Below are 14,946 nucleotides of genomic sequence, written 5' to 3'. Positions count from 1 at the left end.
CGCGCGCACGCACACACACACATACACATGTATATTATGTTTCGCATCCCTAATATACATATATACATATAGGATGTCATCGGTCTGGTGGTACAGGCCGAAAGGAGGTAAATCTATGTGAAAGAATAAGTCGAAAAAAAATAATGTTTTTTTCGTTTTCGAGTAAATCGATGTTGAAGACTCGTACATTTTTGTTAAAGTGTGCGTACGCTTTTATATGATCTTAATTGTGTTTATGTTTGAAGGATATGATTGTGCTGTTTCAATTATCGTTCCGATTTCTAACATTAGGTACTAAGGGATAAACATTGAAATAAAACGATAACGATCTTTGTAATAATTAGCAGCCACAGATGCGTTGCCGGCACACGCATCCAACGTGAGTATCATATCAACGTACTCTCTGTTGCTGTATGTCGACATATCGATAGAACGATAAAGACTGGAAGTCTGTCACGTAAATAGCAACAAGTTCATATATGCAGACCCAACAAAAACTAGTCTATGTGTACATGAATTCAACGAATCTTCAACACCGATTTACTCGGAAACGAAGCCTTAAACGAAAAAACATTATTCTTTCTTTTTGACTTATTTTTTCATGTAGGTTCACCTCCTTGCGGCTTGTACCACCAGATCGGTGACAGCCTGTATACTAGGGATGCGAAACGTACTTTAATAAAAAAAAAGTGAATTCCTACGAATCGTCGGGGAAAAGAATACTAAGAGTACTTCCGTACTACTTGTACAATGAGTTTCAATTTCTACAACTGTACTTATGTATATCATTTTAATTCAAGATATCAAGCTTCAAGAATTTTTCACAGTCTTCGAAACTATAACTGAAAAGATACACGGTTCTAAATAGAATAATATAGGAATCGAACAGCTCGCTTGCACACACACGATCAGCTTCGAATATTTTTCAAAAATAGAAAAAACAGGATCGGGCTAATAAATGATCGGACCAAATACGTACCGTAGTTTGTAGCTTTACGCCTTTATAACATATCCAGCAAAAAAGAAACAAAGAAAATTTGATTCGTGTTTTCCACTACACGTCTAGCTTGTATATATGTATATGTACGTGTACATGTACATGTACTGTACAATAATTATGAATATATTCTATGTATAGATGTGCGAAGTTTCGTGACGATTTCCCGTCAATCTCAGAATACGGTTTATGTTTTAGTAGAGGTTAGCACTTGTTTGTTCAAATATATTTCTATACGAACCCTCGCGCGAACGAGGAAAAGAATTTATTGTGATAGATCTTAGCATTTAATAAATGTAAAATTATCACTGATTCGTCTTATGGTAACGGTTGTGAATAAACCCACACGAACATTATTATTACTATTATTATTACTTCTGTTTTTTTCCCTCCCTTTCCTCTGAAATCAATTTCATTACCACTATTGCAATTAAAACAGCGTGCTCGTGCTCGCGCTCTTTTTAGTTCTTTTCCGTACAATCAGATGGCGCATATTCTTCCTCGTAGCGGCTCTCTGCACTCTGTTAGCATTGTTATATAGCATTCCAATTTTTTTAACCATATCAGTTATATTTTCAAGCCTGCAATGAGTAAATATGATATGCATATGCTGGTACCAGTGATATGTCAATGAACTTAAACATTCAAAGTCTATATTATACCAGCAAAATTTCATATAGCAAGTAGCTACAGTCTTGCGTTGTAAGCCACGCGATACAAACCGTAACGCGTAAGTACTCCTGGTTAAAGACGGGTAATGTTAAGGAAACGTTAAGAAAAGTTCACAAAGATGCAGTGGCTACCCCTGATATTAACAGAAATATTCCTGGCTTATACTGCTTACTCGATTTATGATTTATCTCTGTTATTTGTGGCACCGTCTTGTGAGGAAGGTAAACCATGCTTAATGACGTATTTGTCTCAAAAGCCACAACTGCAACTGCAAATTTACAGTTCTGTCGACAAATATCCTACCGATCGGCAAATCGATTTCGTATATACTAATGAGAATTTTAATTATACATATGCAAGTAGTCTGTGAGTATAAAATGCCTACTGCTAAAGCTGCATGCATCTGTGTGCCTTTTGTATTTGAATGTTTTCATATCTTTCTTTTAGACCTTTGACTTTAAATATTCCACGCAAAACACGAAATAATGGAACGTTATTTCTTCATATTATCATTGCACCAAATTCCAAGAAATATGGAAAAAGTGTCCTTGATACACAAAAGGTATATATAAAAAATAATATGAATCGCATTTGTACATGCTTTTTATTTCGTACAATTTTATTGTAGGATCCATATGTATCTTATACTGTTATTAAAATGACACAATATACAATTCCTGAAGCAGAAGCTTTTAACTTATTGGGTAAGAAAAGTTTAGATCCAAAGAGAAAGATACAAAACTTGGCGAATCCTGTGACTCATATTAAGAGTCATGTGACATTTACAGTAATGACAGATGATGTAAATCTTCCAGTGCTTAATGTACCTATGGAGCTTGTAAATCACTTGAAGTGTGTTAATGAATTTACTATTAATGGCCACTAGAAGATAAGAATACAATGAATTTTTATCTTTTCAGAATTATACAGGGTAGAACATTTTTACCTATAGTTAATTATGATTTTCTGCAAACAAGATATCGTGATCTGGTGAAAATCATGCCTCACAATAATACAGTTAATATTACCTTGCAATATTCTCCAATTTCCCTTGGAAAATTAAGGTTGCTATTGCATGTGGAACCTATTATGCAAAGTTTAAAAGATCTTGGTTTTTCTGATAAAAATATAGATGAAGTGAAAGGAATTTTAGCAGACACTAACATATATGTCTTAGGAGGAGCAGTCTTCATTACAGTTATTCATGTATGTAAATTAAATGATGGATGAAACAAAGCTTGCAATGTAATTTAATGACATTTCTAACTTCCATAGTTGCTATTTGATTTTCTTGCCTTTAAAAATGATGTGAGTTATTGGAGGAGAAAAGATAATCTTGTAGGTCTCAGTAAGTGGACTGTTATATGGCAAGCATTCAGTCAAACTGTCATCTTTCTTTATTTAGTAAATGAAGGTTTATCTTTGCTTGTTCTCATTCCATGTGGTATTGGATCTCTTATTGAGGTAATGTTAAATGTATATAATCATTAATTATATATAAGTTTAACATCTATATTTTTCTTAACAGATGTGGAAATTGAGAAAGGTGTTGAAGCTTAGGCTTAAGAAAGGTGATAATAATATGGCTGAAATTAAAACAAGGGAATTTGATACAGAGAGTATGCGTTATTTAAGCTACATGTTATATCCTCTTGTGGTTGGAGGTGCAATTTATTCCTTACTTTATAAACCTCACAAAAGGTACAGGAGTGCATTTAAATTTATTCATAATAGAGAGAGATATTTGTATTGATAATATTTTATATTCAAGCTGGTACTCGTGGAGCATAAATTCGTTGGTAAATGGCGTGTATGCGTTCGGATTTTTATTCATGCTTCCTCAGCTTTTTGTCAATTATAAACTGAAGTCTGTAGCGCATTTACCATGGAGAACGTTTATGTATAAAGCATTTAATACATTTATCGACGATGTTTTCGCATTTATAATCTCGACACCAACTGCGCTTAGAATAGCTTGTTTCAGAGATGACGCTGTTTTCATCGTTTATCTTTATCAAAGATGGTAAGTTAAAAATTTCCATTTGAATGCTATACGTTTTTAATATAAACAAATATTTTTATCTACAGGCTATACCCGGTGGATAAATCTCGTCCAAATGTTGACGCCATTAGTGAGGAATCTGTTGATTTTTCAAATTCGAATAAAAAGAAGAATTAAAGTAGACTTATTAAACTATTAATATTATTTTTATTGTGAACAAAATCAGTTATGCATAACGCCTGATATTAATATGAACATATAAGTGTTGCAGTTTTCGTACAATTTTAAAAACGAACGGAAATATAAGTATTTCCGGAATGTGATTATATTAGGAAAATAATGACTCATTAACATATGAAATTAGAATGAAAGATATTTCTTTTATGTTATTCATAATTAGGTGAAACAAATATTTCCTTAAATATAATAGTGTAAACGCATTTTACTAACAGTCAGCTATCAACAGCTTATAGTACACTGCAGACACATTTGAATCAACTCAGAAATATATCAACTTTACGTTACTCTATGACAGTTGTTGCGAGAGAAAGGGAGAAAATGGAAGAGGAAGTTGGGAAAGGGAGAGTGCTTTTAGTCTTTAGCCATCCTAATGAAATTGTCCGTAATTTGGAAGAAAAATAGGTTGTAATAAGAAGTCATACTTTTTGGAATAGCAGGCTAGGAAGAAGCTTGCGAGAAAATGTGTTTTACCAGTTAGTCTTTCGGGTAGTGATATAGGACGTACCGCTACAAATCTCTTGAATGACTTGTAATGAAATGAGACAGCATTTTAAGCATGTTAATTACAGATAATGATATAATCAATAGATAAGGCAGGCTATTACGTTACGGATAAGATACAAATTTATTACATTCGGTTGTACTTGATCTATTTATAGCTAGCTATAATCATGTATACTGCAAATTCTGTTATGTTGTGTGGAATTGCATTTATGATGTGTGGAAGCCAATTCTGGTGGTGTGGTGTACAATTATGTTAAGCAACTGTTTGTTGAGATCATTCGCAAGATCTGCTTATGACAGCCAAGTAGTAGGTGAATGATAAGCAAACTACTAGTACGATTGTTGTGTGTTCGTAGATAATTGATGTTTAGAATTAATTACTATCTTTAAATTGATCGAAAATAAGTTAAAATATCGGCGCAAAAAATATTTAAATCGAAGAGCACATAATTTATTTGTAAAAGATTCACAACTGTTGAAATGCAGTTTCTTTTTCAAAAATTTTAGTTTAGTTTTTATCTACCTCATCAGCCGATAAGTAAAAGTGATATAGATAAGCAATTCTAATTGAACTTTGTGTTCTAATATTTTTTGACGGTAGTAATATGTAATAATATAGACATTCTCATATAAAATTATCAATACCAGTCGTTTAAAAAACGTACTTCAGGATGGCAGAAATTCTACTTATCTGTAAAATTTTGATTTCGTTTTTCCTTCCTTTACTTCTATGTCTTTGGATTAACAAAATCCTTAAGAAAGAAAGTTCATCATGTTTGGATTCGAAACGTAAGATGCCAAGTAAGTATCTTTCATTCATTTGTATAGATGAAACAGGTATATTTGTATTAATATAACTCGTTTTTAGATGTTTATTTCTTACTAAAACGTTGGTGCGCCGAGCATTGTATTAACAGGAGAAGGAAACAAGAAAAAAATTCATACAATTATAAACAAAATCACTTGGAAGATTCCAAAATCAAAGATAAAGATGCAAGTACTATTTATTTTGTTAAACTAAGAATTGTGATTTTCAGCTAATTAACTGTAACTTTTTTTAAATTTAGAGTGCCAATAGCATACTTTTTTATGGTACAGATAAAACAAGAAATTCTCTATTCATTAAATTTTCTCATAAAGCATTTAAAATAGCAGAACTGTCACTGCAGCTTACTACAGCTGATGGTCAACTATATGTTCTGCCTGGTAGATAAATATTTATCACTACATTTTTTTTCCCCTAATAAACAACATAAAATAATCTAGAAATTTTTTAACAGCTTATCCTGATACCACATTAGTGAGTAGCTTGAATCAGGAATGGACAGCAGCTGGTCTTAAAATCGAGTTTTTGCAATTCCAACGACGTTGGAGAATAATTTATAATGGCATACTGAGAAACTTCACTAAGGGTGATGAATGTAGTGATGAAAATGTTGAACATATTCGTTTGAACTTTATGTAATAAAAACTATTAGTTCATTAGTAATCAAATTAAATATTGAGAAGATAATTAATATTTCTTTCTGTTTAGATTTATTGCAAACTCTCAACCATTAAGGTGGCCAGAAGATTGGAGCTCAAAATTGCATGCAGAAGCTTTAGCTTGTGAGCCATGGAAGAGCCCTCAGTGGATGAATAAAATGTATTGAATAAGTACAAGAATTTTAGTATAAACTATTATTTTTTTTGTATACATAAATAATATATTATTAATTTTTGCAGAAAATTATTAGACTATACAGGTTTTGATCAATGGGGATCTATGATAGGACAAATAACATATAAAGATGGATCTGTTTCCGCATTGTATTTACGTGGGCTTCATCAACATCGTTGGGGAAAGCACGAATCTCATGAATTTCACGAATCAGTTACACTATTTGGAATAATGTCATATGGTGCTATGTATTATCTTAATATGAGCAGTACAAAAAATAGTTTTCCGCAGTAAGTTAAAAAGTATATTATGATTGGATATTATAACTTTTAAGGTAACATTGGTGAGCAAAAGATTTTTATTTCAGAATACAATTTGGTCAATATAGAAATAATAGTGAAGACGAATGTAAGATTGACAAAATAGGACTCACATTATCTGATTTTATGTCAGCAAAGTTTAATCCTAATTCAGACTACAAAACATGGTTCACAGGTAATATGACGTTGGTATAAATCTTTTATGTTTTACGTTGAAACATCTTTAAATAATTATTGCAAATTTTATTTCAGCTGAGAATAAAAGATACAATATTCTAATAAAACCTAAAAACTCAATAAAATTTTACTATGGTGAGCCATGGAACTGGCAAAGCAAAATTGTTAATGTTAAATTAGAAATAAACGGACAGTCAGGTATAATTATTAAAGCATTCCAATAGAATATTTCTATATTACATAAAATATAGGAAGCAGTAATATTTAATAGGTACTGGATTAATACAATTGTGGTCACCGTATAATGGACCTTGTCAAGGAAAAGTGCATTCACCGTTACAATTTTTAAAACAAGTTAATATGCTCGTCCAAAGAAAAGATTACGTAGTTTATTTCAATGATAGAAAATGCCAAAATGAAAATATTGTTGGTGGAAAAGGATTTTCACTTGCGATGTTAACTTCGGTTCAAAATGCAGATGTGAGTAATGCTATAGATCGTTTTACTTGAATTATTTTAATACGTGATAATCTTCGCAGTTTGTTGTACCTAAAGGATTTTGTGTGACTGTTTTTGCCCTTGAATTGCAATTACACATGCATAAGGAATTACAGAAAATAATCAATGATATTGAGGATGTCAGTGTTGGTAAAAAGGATGGTGATCTTCAAAACTATTGCGAGGAGTAAATTATTTACTACTTATAAGAATTGAAAATTATTTAATAGGATATTACTACGTAAATAATCTTTAATTTTATTTCTAGAGCTATGCATATTATCGAATCAACTCCTATTGTTGAAGAAGTAAAAGGTGCAATTGTAAAGGCAATAGAAAACTTAGAATCAGAAAATGACAACGATAAACCGTCGAAATACGCGGTACGATCTAGTGCTGTAGGTGAAGATAGTGAGGAAACCTCAGCAGCTGGTCAAAACTCAACTTATTTAGGTATCCAAGGCATTGACAATATCATCAAAAGTATAGCTATGTGTTGGGCAAGTTTGTTCTCGTATCAAAGTGTCGAATACAGGTAACACGACAATGTAATCAGCGTGTAAGGTAATGTAATATTATCTTAATATTTCTGACACTGACACTGAATAATCCGTATATTAGGAAACAGCATGGTATATTTATAAAATCATCTATGAGTGTTTGCGTGCAAAAGATGGTAAATGCTGATGCCGCTGGTGTTATGTTCACCAGACATCCAACTACTGGTGATCCTTCCAACATTATTATTACAGCTAATTATGGATTAGGAGAGGTATAATCTTTATAAGTATGATGATTATAAGTTGTAAAAATAGATAATTAACGATCGCTCCTTAATTGTTTAGTCTGTTGTGTCAGCAACAGTTGAACCAGACACAATAATTGTTCATAAAAGTTGGAATAATGAATTAACTATAAAAAGCTCATTCGTAGGAAACAAAAAAAAAAAGATTTTAACAGGAGATAATGGTGTGGTTACCATGGAACTGAATGAGCAAGAGAACAAAACAGTGTGTGTGTCAAAACAAATTGCTTTACGATTAGCTGACATAGGAGTAAATTTAGAAACTTTGTTCGGTAGTGCCAGAGATATAGAATGGGCAGTGGTCAAAGAAAATATTTATTTACTTCAAGCTCGACCTATTACCACTTTATATAGCTGGACAGATTTTGAGCTAACGCATGAATTAGATACAAGCGTCCCTAGCGATATTGATATTATAACATTCGCTAATGTAGGCGAAGTATTTCCAAATCCTATGTCGCCTTTGACGATCTCCGTGATTATAGGAGCATTTGAAACAGGAATATGTAATGCCTTCCACATTGCGAATCGTATTTTCTTTACTGTCGTAGGAATGAAATGCGCCATAAACTATTACAATGTAAGTTATTGGTTTAACAAGAAAGACGTATATATAAAATTTAATTTATCATTATTACAGATGTTTTTACAAGATCCTTCCAAAAAAATAACACTTTTAAACAAAGTTATTGATATAGCTGTTTGCGGAAATCTCGTAGTAACACCAGAAATTCACAAAGTAAGCCACTCTATGGCGTCAAATATTTATCATGTATAAAATGGTAGATGATGCAATTAAAAATAGCAAAGTAGAAAAAATTGCGAGAGAACTTCATAAAAATTTAACTTTGAATGCAGAAGATTTTCATACTGCATACAGTTTGTATAATGAAATTAACCAACAATTTCAACAATTTTTTAAAGTAAGTATATTCAGATATCAGTATCTTTTAATAGACTACTTAATTGTATGAAACATTTAGGGAACAGAATGTCATATGCATACATCGAGAGTCAGTATCACTTATCAAATTTTTGCAATGGCGCTTCTAACAAAAGGTTACAAGGACTTGATACCGGAGCATTTTTCGGATATTGCTCTTTTGCTCGGGTCTTGCAGCGATATTGTTAGTGCTGAAATGTTAACGAGTCTTAAGAAAATAGTAATTTACATTAAAAAAAATGAAAAGGATGAGGAATTTAAGAAAGTGGATCCTAAGAAGGGTATTAACTGGTTAAAAGTCAATTGCCCATCAGCTGCAAAGGAATTAGACAGCCTACTTAAAGAGCATGGACATAGATGTATTCAAGAAATGGATTTCTTATCAGAACCATGGTCCCTTAGGCCTGAGAACCTTATTACTACGCTACAGGTACATTCAATTATTTGAGTATATATGAATAGAAGAATAAATTGCATCACTTTCGTTAGACGATGATGGCTATTCCCGGAACGAACAAATTAAGCAAAACACTTAGTGCAGAAGAAACAGTGGCGCAATTAAAGACACCAAAATCGACAATTACTAAATGGCTTTTGAAAAAGCTTGTACCTCGTTGTAGGAAAGCTGTTGTAGATAGAGAATTGACGAAAGCGATATTTGTAAGCATTGTACATACATTTAGACTAGCTTACAGAGGACTTGGAAAATTGATGGCCTTAGAGGGGTATCTACCCAGCGAGGATTTAATATTCTTTCTAACACATGGAGAATTAGGACAAATGTTGACTCATCATAATAGAACACTTGTGCAAAAGTAATAAAACAATTAATTAAATTTCTTTGCAGATATAATTCATTGATATATTTCAACAATTTTTTCAGAGCTTTTCGTAGGAAAAGAAATTTTCCTCGGCTAAAAGATATAAAATATCCAGAAATTAATATTGGAATGCCAATTCCTGAGGAGGTAAATCAGTATATTCATTTTTACAGAAATACTATTCGTAAAAATACTAAAATGATGTTATATTACAGAGTAATTTAAATATGGTAGTGGACGATAAATCAATAAAAATTCAAGGAACACCAGTATGCGGTGGCTCCGTTCTTAATAGAGCATGTGTGATCACAGATTTGGGGGATGCGCAAAAAATACAACCGGGAGATATTTTAATTACTCACTCTACAGACATTGCTTGGAGTCCATACTTTCCGTTACTAAGTGGCATAGTCACCGAACTCGGAGGACTTATAAGTCATGGTGCAGTAGTAGCTAGAGAATACGGTCTTCCATGTATAGTAGGGGTTAAGAAAGCTACACAAATATTCCAAACAGGTAATGTATTGTTTTTCTTTATGAAAAGAAGAAAATATTAAAATATAAACACGTTTTTAGGCGATACTGTATTATTGGCTGCCGATGCCGGTGCTTTGCAACTGGTAAAGAAACACGATTAAAAAGGTTGTATAACTTAACAATTCAAGATGAAATTTGTTGTATGTATTCACATTAATAGCGACAAACGTGTGGACTGAAATAGAGAAACCTACTGTTGTAACAATGTGAAAAATATTAGCAATAAATGTAATAAATACTTAGATCCTCAGGTTTATTATTAAAACTATACAGTAGTAACGCGATTAGGATCAGCAATCAATGTAGGAGTATTATTTGTTGTATCACTGGCAAGACATGATAGTTGCAAATGCATGGACGTTGCCACTTTCGATAATAACATGTCAATTCTCATGCAATCGTCTTTGTTAATAGGATGCGGTATTGCGTCCAGAGCCTCTTCGAAGAAGTTCCTAAAAATTGGAAATTAAAAATTAACGTATCTTATAATAATATAATCGCAAGGACCAATGAAAAATAAATCATTACTTTGCTCTAGTTGTACTATAAGACTGCAAAGCGTTCCGCAAAAGTATAATGTCGGTTCGTGCTTGCACTATTCCAGGAGGTCGAAATTGAGTAACACAAGACATAAGCCTTGCAAGTTCTTCCGCTACAGTCTCAACTATATGAGATAGCACACGTTGTAATAAAGCTGGTGCGACACGACGTACCTGCAAAAAAATTACAATCACAAAATTACGATTTCTTATTTCTTCTTTGAATGAAATAGTAAATGGTAATTACCTCTGCGTGAACTGCGACTAAATTTGCTAAGATTTCTTGCGCGTACGGCTTCACGTGAGTAGGTTCAGTCTCAAAATCCCATTCTAGACCGCCTAGATACATACTCGGTTCAATTGTACCGACCAATGGATCGCAGCGGCGTTCCAAATACGCGTCCAAGACAGCAGTATCCAGTGTCTCCAGTTGTGTCCAATCGGAATTCCATCCAACCGCGTTTGACAAGTTTGGATAATCCTGATCCTTTAAGACGTCTCCAATTCTTGGTAGGACAGTGTTCAGTGTATAACGAATATTACTTAATGAGATTAAGAGGCACTGTTCCCACGTCTGATAAAAAATTCAGAAGTAATGCTAAAATATAGCAGACTTCAAAACATGCTACAAATTGTATATTTTTTTTTTGCAATGGCAGTTAATATATGGACTATCTGCCCTGAAATAAATAGTCTTCTCTATAAACATACCACACTGTAAATGTATTAAACAACTTACTGGGCCTTGATGTTTGTTACTCTTGCTCTTATAGACAGATGGAGAACCAACTAATTGCGAGACTGAAGGTTCATCGTCGTCTAAAGCATCCTCGCAGCCATTAAATGCCAATTGTTGTAGACATCGTGTAAATGATGTGAACAATGTCTTAACAGAATTATAAAATAAAAGTTGGTGCACAGGATTCGCGAACAATGGTCCTTCTCGAGGACCGCAAGCGACTACCGTATCTCGCGCTCGCTTTGAAACTTCCATAACCATTTCTTCGAATAGATATGGCTGTATAACGATGAAAATAAATATTTGATAAAAAAATACTTAATACTAAAATTTTAGTAAAAACAATTCAATTATTACCACTTTCGTAACGCCACCATCTTCGTTCAGATATTCAATCTGCCAAGTTTCTTTCTTATGTAAAGCTGCTATATTTTCAGCGGTTTGTTTAAAAAGAGCACCAAAGCACTGCAATCTGATTGAAAAAATCATTAGCTTATTATATAGAGAAATTGAAGAATATCATAGTATTATTTTATACCTTAAATCGAGTATAAATTTTCCGAAAATATCTAACGCATCGCTTGGCAAGTCCAAATGAATCAATGAAGCATACATTTGCCTAATCCTACGCAAGATATGTAAAAGCCATACAGCATCCAAATCATTGCTACATGTATTTCTCATGGCTTCCATGGCATGCTGCATGCTTGATAAAACCAGATTCTGTACCATAACAATTAATGTTTTTTTTTTTTTTTTGTGACAGAAATTGCATTTTTAAACAATTCAAATTTTGTAAAAGCTTGAATATACCTTAAAAGGTGTTTGTTTTTCTGCATCTACTGCTACATGTAATTGCCCTGTAAAGTAACTTTGGCCTAATCTCCACAAGTCTGGTAGTTGTTCAACTATAATGTCACAAATTGTTTCAATAGATGATATTTGTGGTGGTGTACTAGTTCCATCAGTTTTATTCAATTTTGATTGTTTATTGATCTGTGTTGACTTCACTTTGTTGAAATCTTCTCCATTGGAATTATCTATTTCCAAATGTTCTTGCATACAAGTGGTAATACTTTTTTTCAAATAATTCGAATGGAAAACTAGAAAAGTAAATTGTTAATGCTTGAATATTTAGAATATTGTATAGAATATTATATATAAGTACCTATTGCATCCCAAGCTGGATCTCCCTCAGCTTCCAAATTAACAAGATTTCTGATTATTTTCTTATGTTCTTCTAAACTAAAGGGCATTTCTTCAAGCTTTTTTCTTAGATGTACTTTTAACATATCGATTCTGTTGTCGATTTCTTCTAATACTTTTTTAAAAACATCGACTTCAGTACTTTTAAATAAATTTTTTACCCTCGCGTAGTCATTAATTACGAGATCATAATTGCCTCGTTTTATGTTTTTTTCTATATTAATTGGCATACAAAAAAGGAACTTGTATCTTTGCATTACAGCCAATGCATTTCTTGTTGCATCTGCTCTATCTCTCCTTGCTAACACATCATCAAATAATTTATTAGCCTCTGACATGGATTGTTTAATAGCTTTTTCTAGTTTTTCAGTAGGGTCAGGGCCATATGTTTTTATATCTGCTTCAAACTGTTCCTTTAATAATATTATAGTGTCTAATTGTTCCACTACTGAACCTACATTAGCCTAAAGAATAATAAAAGAATATTGAGTAGACATAGATATCAACGCTACCCTTTTTTCCTTGGTTCAACAATCACCTTTAAAAATGATAATTGACCCTCTTTCTGAGAATTCACTTTTCTTTTTAGATATGCTAATCCAGCTTTTAAATCTTCAAAAGTAGTAGCATGGTGGTGTTGTAATAAAAACCAACCAGGATGGAACTTTTCACTAGTAAGATCTCCGCTACCCTCTCCAAAAAGTTCCATTAACTCATCTTCAGGAAATTTTTTACTACAAATAAACATATTATAGTATTTATATTATTTTGTAAAAAAATAAGTATAGTCATAATCATACTCATTGCCCTCTACACTTAGACCCAAAGGATCTTCCTGTTGATAATTTGTTGGGGAAAGTGTTCTTCTTCCCCAGACAAAACTTTGCATAGGAGCTTCTTCTACCCATACTGCAGACTCTTTCATAGGGCCTATAGTTTCATGATAACCACGAAATTGTACTGTTGATGTTCCTTGCCCTCCATTTCGTGTAGTTACTATAATATCTCCACGACCTTTACAAGGTCCAGATCTAGCAATGATTTTATTAGAGGACTTCCATTCTGCTGATAATAGACAATCACACCCACATATTGTTAAACCTAGATACATGAAATATTACATGAATAATAGTACTTTTTTGTCGTAAAAATGATATTTTCAGGTGACTTGACATATGAAATTAACCTATAAGATCCTGCGCTTTGCTACCCAGGAATTCACCGCGAACTATCACGCGTGTTCCAGGAGGTCCTTCTTTCGGTGATATGCCCGTTACCACCGGTGGTGGACCCATCTCCTTGATTATATTTTAATACAAAATTCTACTATCTTTGCACAAATAAATATTGATTACACATAATTTTAACTTTAATGCTAAAAATCCTACTTTTAGATCATTGAAAGCACACTATAATTTTTAAAATTTTATAAAACTGCTAAAGTCTATTCTACCCATTAGTGCGTGAAAAGATGGGCAGATCAGAGAAAAACCTCGAACTCTATCAAAGGAAATGACGGTCCATAACACAATGACAGACGTGACTATTAATGTCATAGAGTGGGAGGTAGATGAATTTAATGAAACGTATCAAAGGAGGGCAGAAATTTATAATAGGATTATACATATATTCCAAAAGCGTTGAAAATTATTCAGAGTAACTTTTATTGCGAATTAGTTTTACCACTAAAAAGAATTAAGTTGCAAACAAAATGATTAGAACTGTGACACATTTTCGATACTTATTTGTAGATATTTACATCGTCGCGTAAAGTGACTATTTGATTGCTTATGTAAAACTTTACAAATATTTATTAGAATAACTGTTAAACCTTAAAACTATACTCTGTTTTGTAAACTTGAATCGAAATTAATTAAAAATTATAGTTTAAATGTGAAATAACCATAGACACATTGACATTATTACACAATTGTGGTCAAAATCATGCAGTGGCATGTACAGTAAAATAATGCAATACTTTAAAAAAGAAATGTTTATTTTTTATTTAAACATTTATGGATGCACTCTTGTATATATGCACATATGTATATAATAAACCATAATAAACAAAAGTTCATGCGCATGCTTGTCCCAAATGATACAGTATATAGAAAGGTCTTGTTGACATCAATAATCGAACCGATGACCTGACGTTGACTGAATGTAGACAGGCATTGTTCCATGAGAATTCTTCTTTATTTGTGATCGATTGATGCGCCATCTTCGGAATATGAGGAGGCAATACTAGTTAATGCGCATTAGTGCGTCTGCCGATCACAGAGTATA

At 32.6% G+C, this 14,946-nt stretch overlaps 3 protein-coding genes across 3 annotated transcripts; 2 read left to right on the top strand and 1 right to left on the bottom strand.

Moving 5' to 3' along the window:
* The first annotated feature begins 1,730 nt into the window (after positions 1–1,730).
* Positions 1,731–3,696, top strand: LOC108574932 (cleft lip and palate transmembrane protein 1-like protein). The gene is made up of 7 exons (XM_017937600.1): positions 1,731–2,035; positions 2,117–2,231; positions 2,298–2,521; positions 2,590–2,875; positions 2,945–3,133; positions 3,198–3,370; positions 3,441–3,696. Exons 1-7 carry the CDS (start codon positions 1,788–1,790, stop codon positions 3,694–3,696), a joined length of 1,491 nt encoding a protein of 496 aa, XP_017793089.1. The 5' UTR covers positions 1,731–1,787.
* A 1,390-nt stretch (positions 3,697–5,086) lies between these two features.
* On the top strand, positions 5,087–10,409 carry LOC108574830 (putative phosphoenolpyruvate synthase). Its single transcript, XM_017937476.1, is given in 20 exon segments — positions 5,087–5,216; positions 5,284–5,408; positions 5,483–5,621; positions 5,696–5,876; positions 5,950–6,060; positions 6,141–6,365; positions 6,443–6,570; positions 6,648–6,770; positions 6,844–7,052; positions 7,112–7,257; positions 7,339–7,605; positions 7,692–7,842; positions 7,916–8,455; positions 8,516–8,634; positions 8,636–8,798; positions 8,859–9,248; positions 9,308–9,633; positions 9,702–9,786; positions 9,855–10,155; positions 10,216–10,409. Coding segments are annotated over 20 exon segments (3,921 nt in total). The 3' UTR covers positions 10,278–10,409.
* Positions 10,410–10,441: 32 nt separating this feature from the next.
* On the bottom strand, positions 10,442–13,955 carry LOC108574920 (exocyst complex component 2). Its single transcript, XM_017937587.1, has 11 exons — positions 13,847–13,955; positions 13,461–13,761; positions 13,199–13,394; positions 12,623–13,124; positions 12,268–12,557; positions 11,993–12,177; positions 11,812–11,926; positions 11,455–11,733; positions 10,963–11,289; positions 10,705–10,889; positions 10,442–10,628 (listed from the first exon to the last, which is right to left on the bottom strand). The coding sequence occupies exons 1-11, from the start codon at positions 13,953–13,955 to the stop codon at positions 10,442–10,444; spliced, it is 2,676 nt and encodes an 891-aa protein (XP_017793076.1).
* Positions 13,956–14,946: the final 991 nt, after the last annotated feature.

This window comes from Habropoda laboriosa, unplaced genomic scaffold (assembly GCF_001263275.1).
Source record: "Habropoda laboriosa isolate 0110345459 unplaced genomic scaffold, ASM126327v1 scaffold210, whole genome shotgun sequence".
NCBI classification, from domain to species: domain Eukaryota; kingdom Metazoa; phylum Arthropoda; class Insecta; order Hymenoptera; family Apidae; genus Habropoda; species Habropoda laboriosa.
This window is presented reverse-complemented; position numbering and strand designations above follow the sequence as displayed.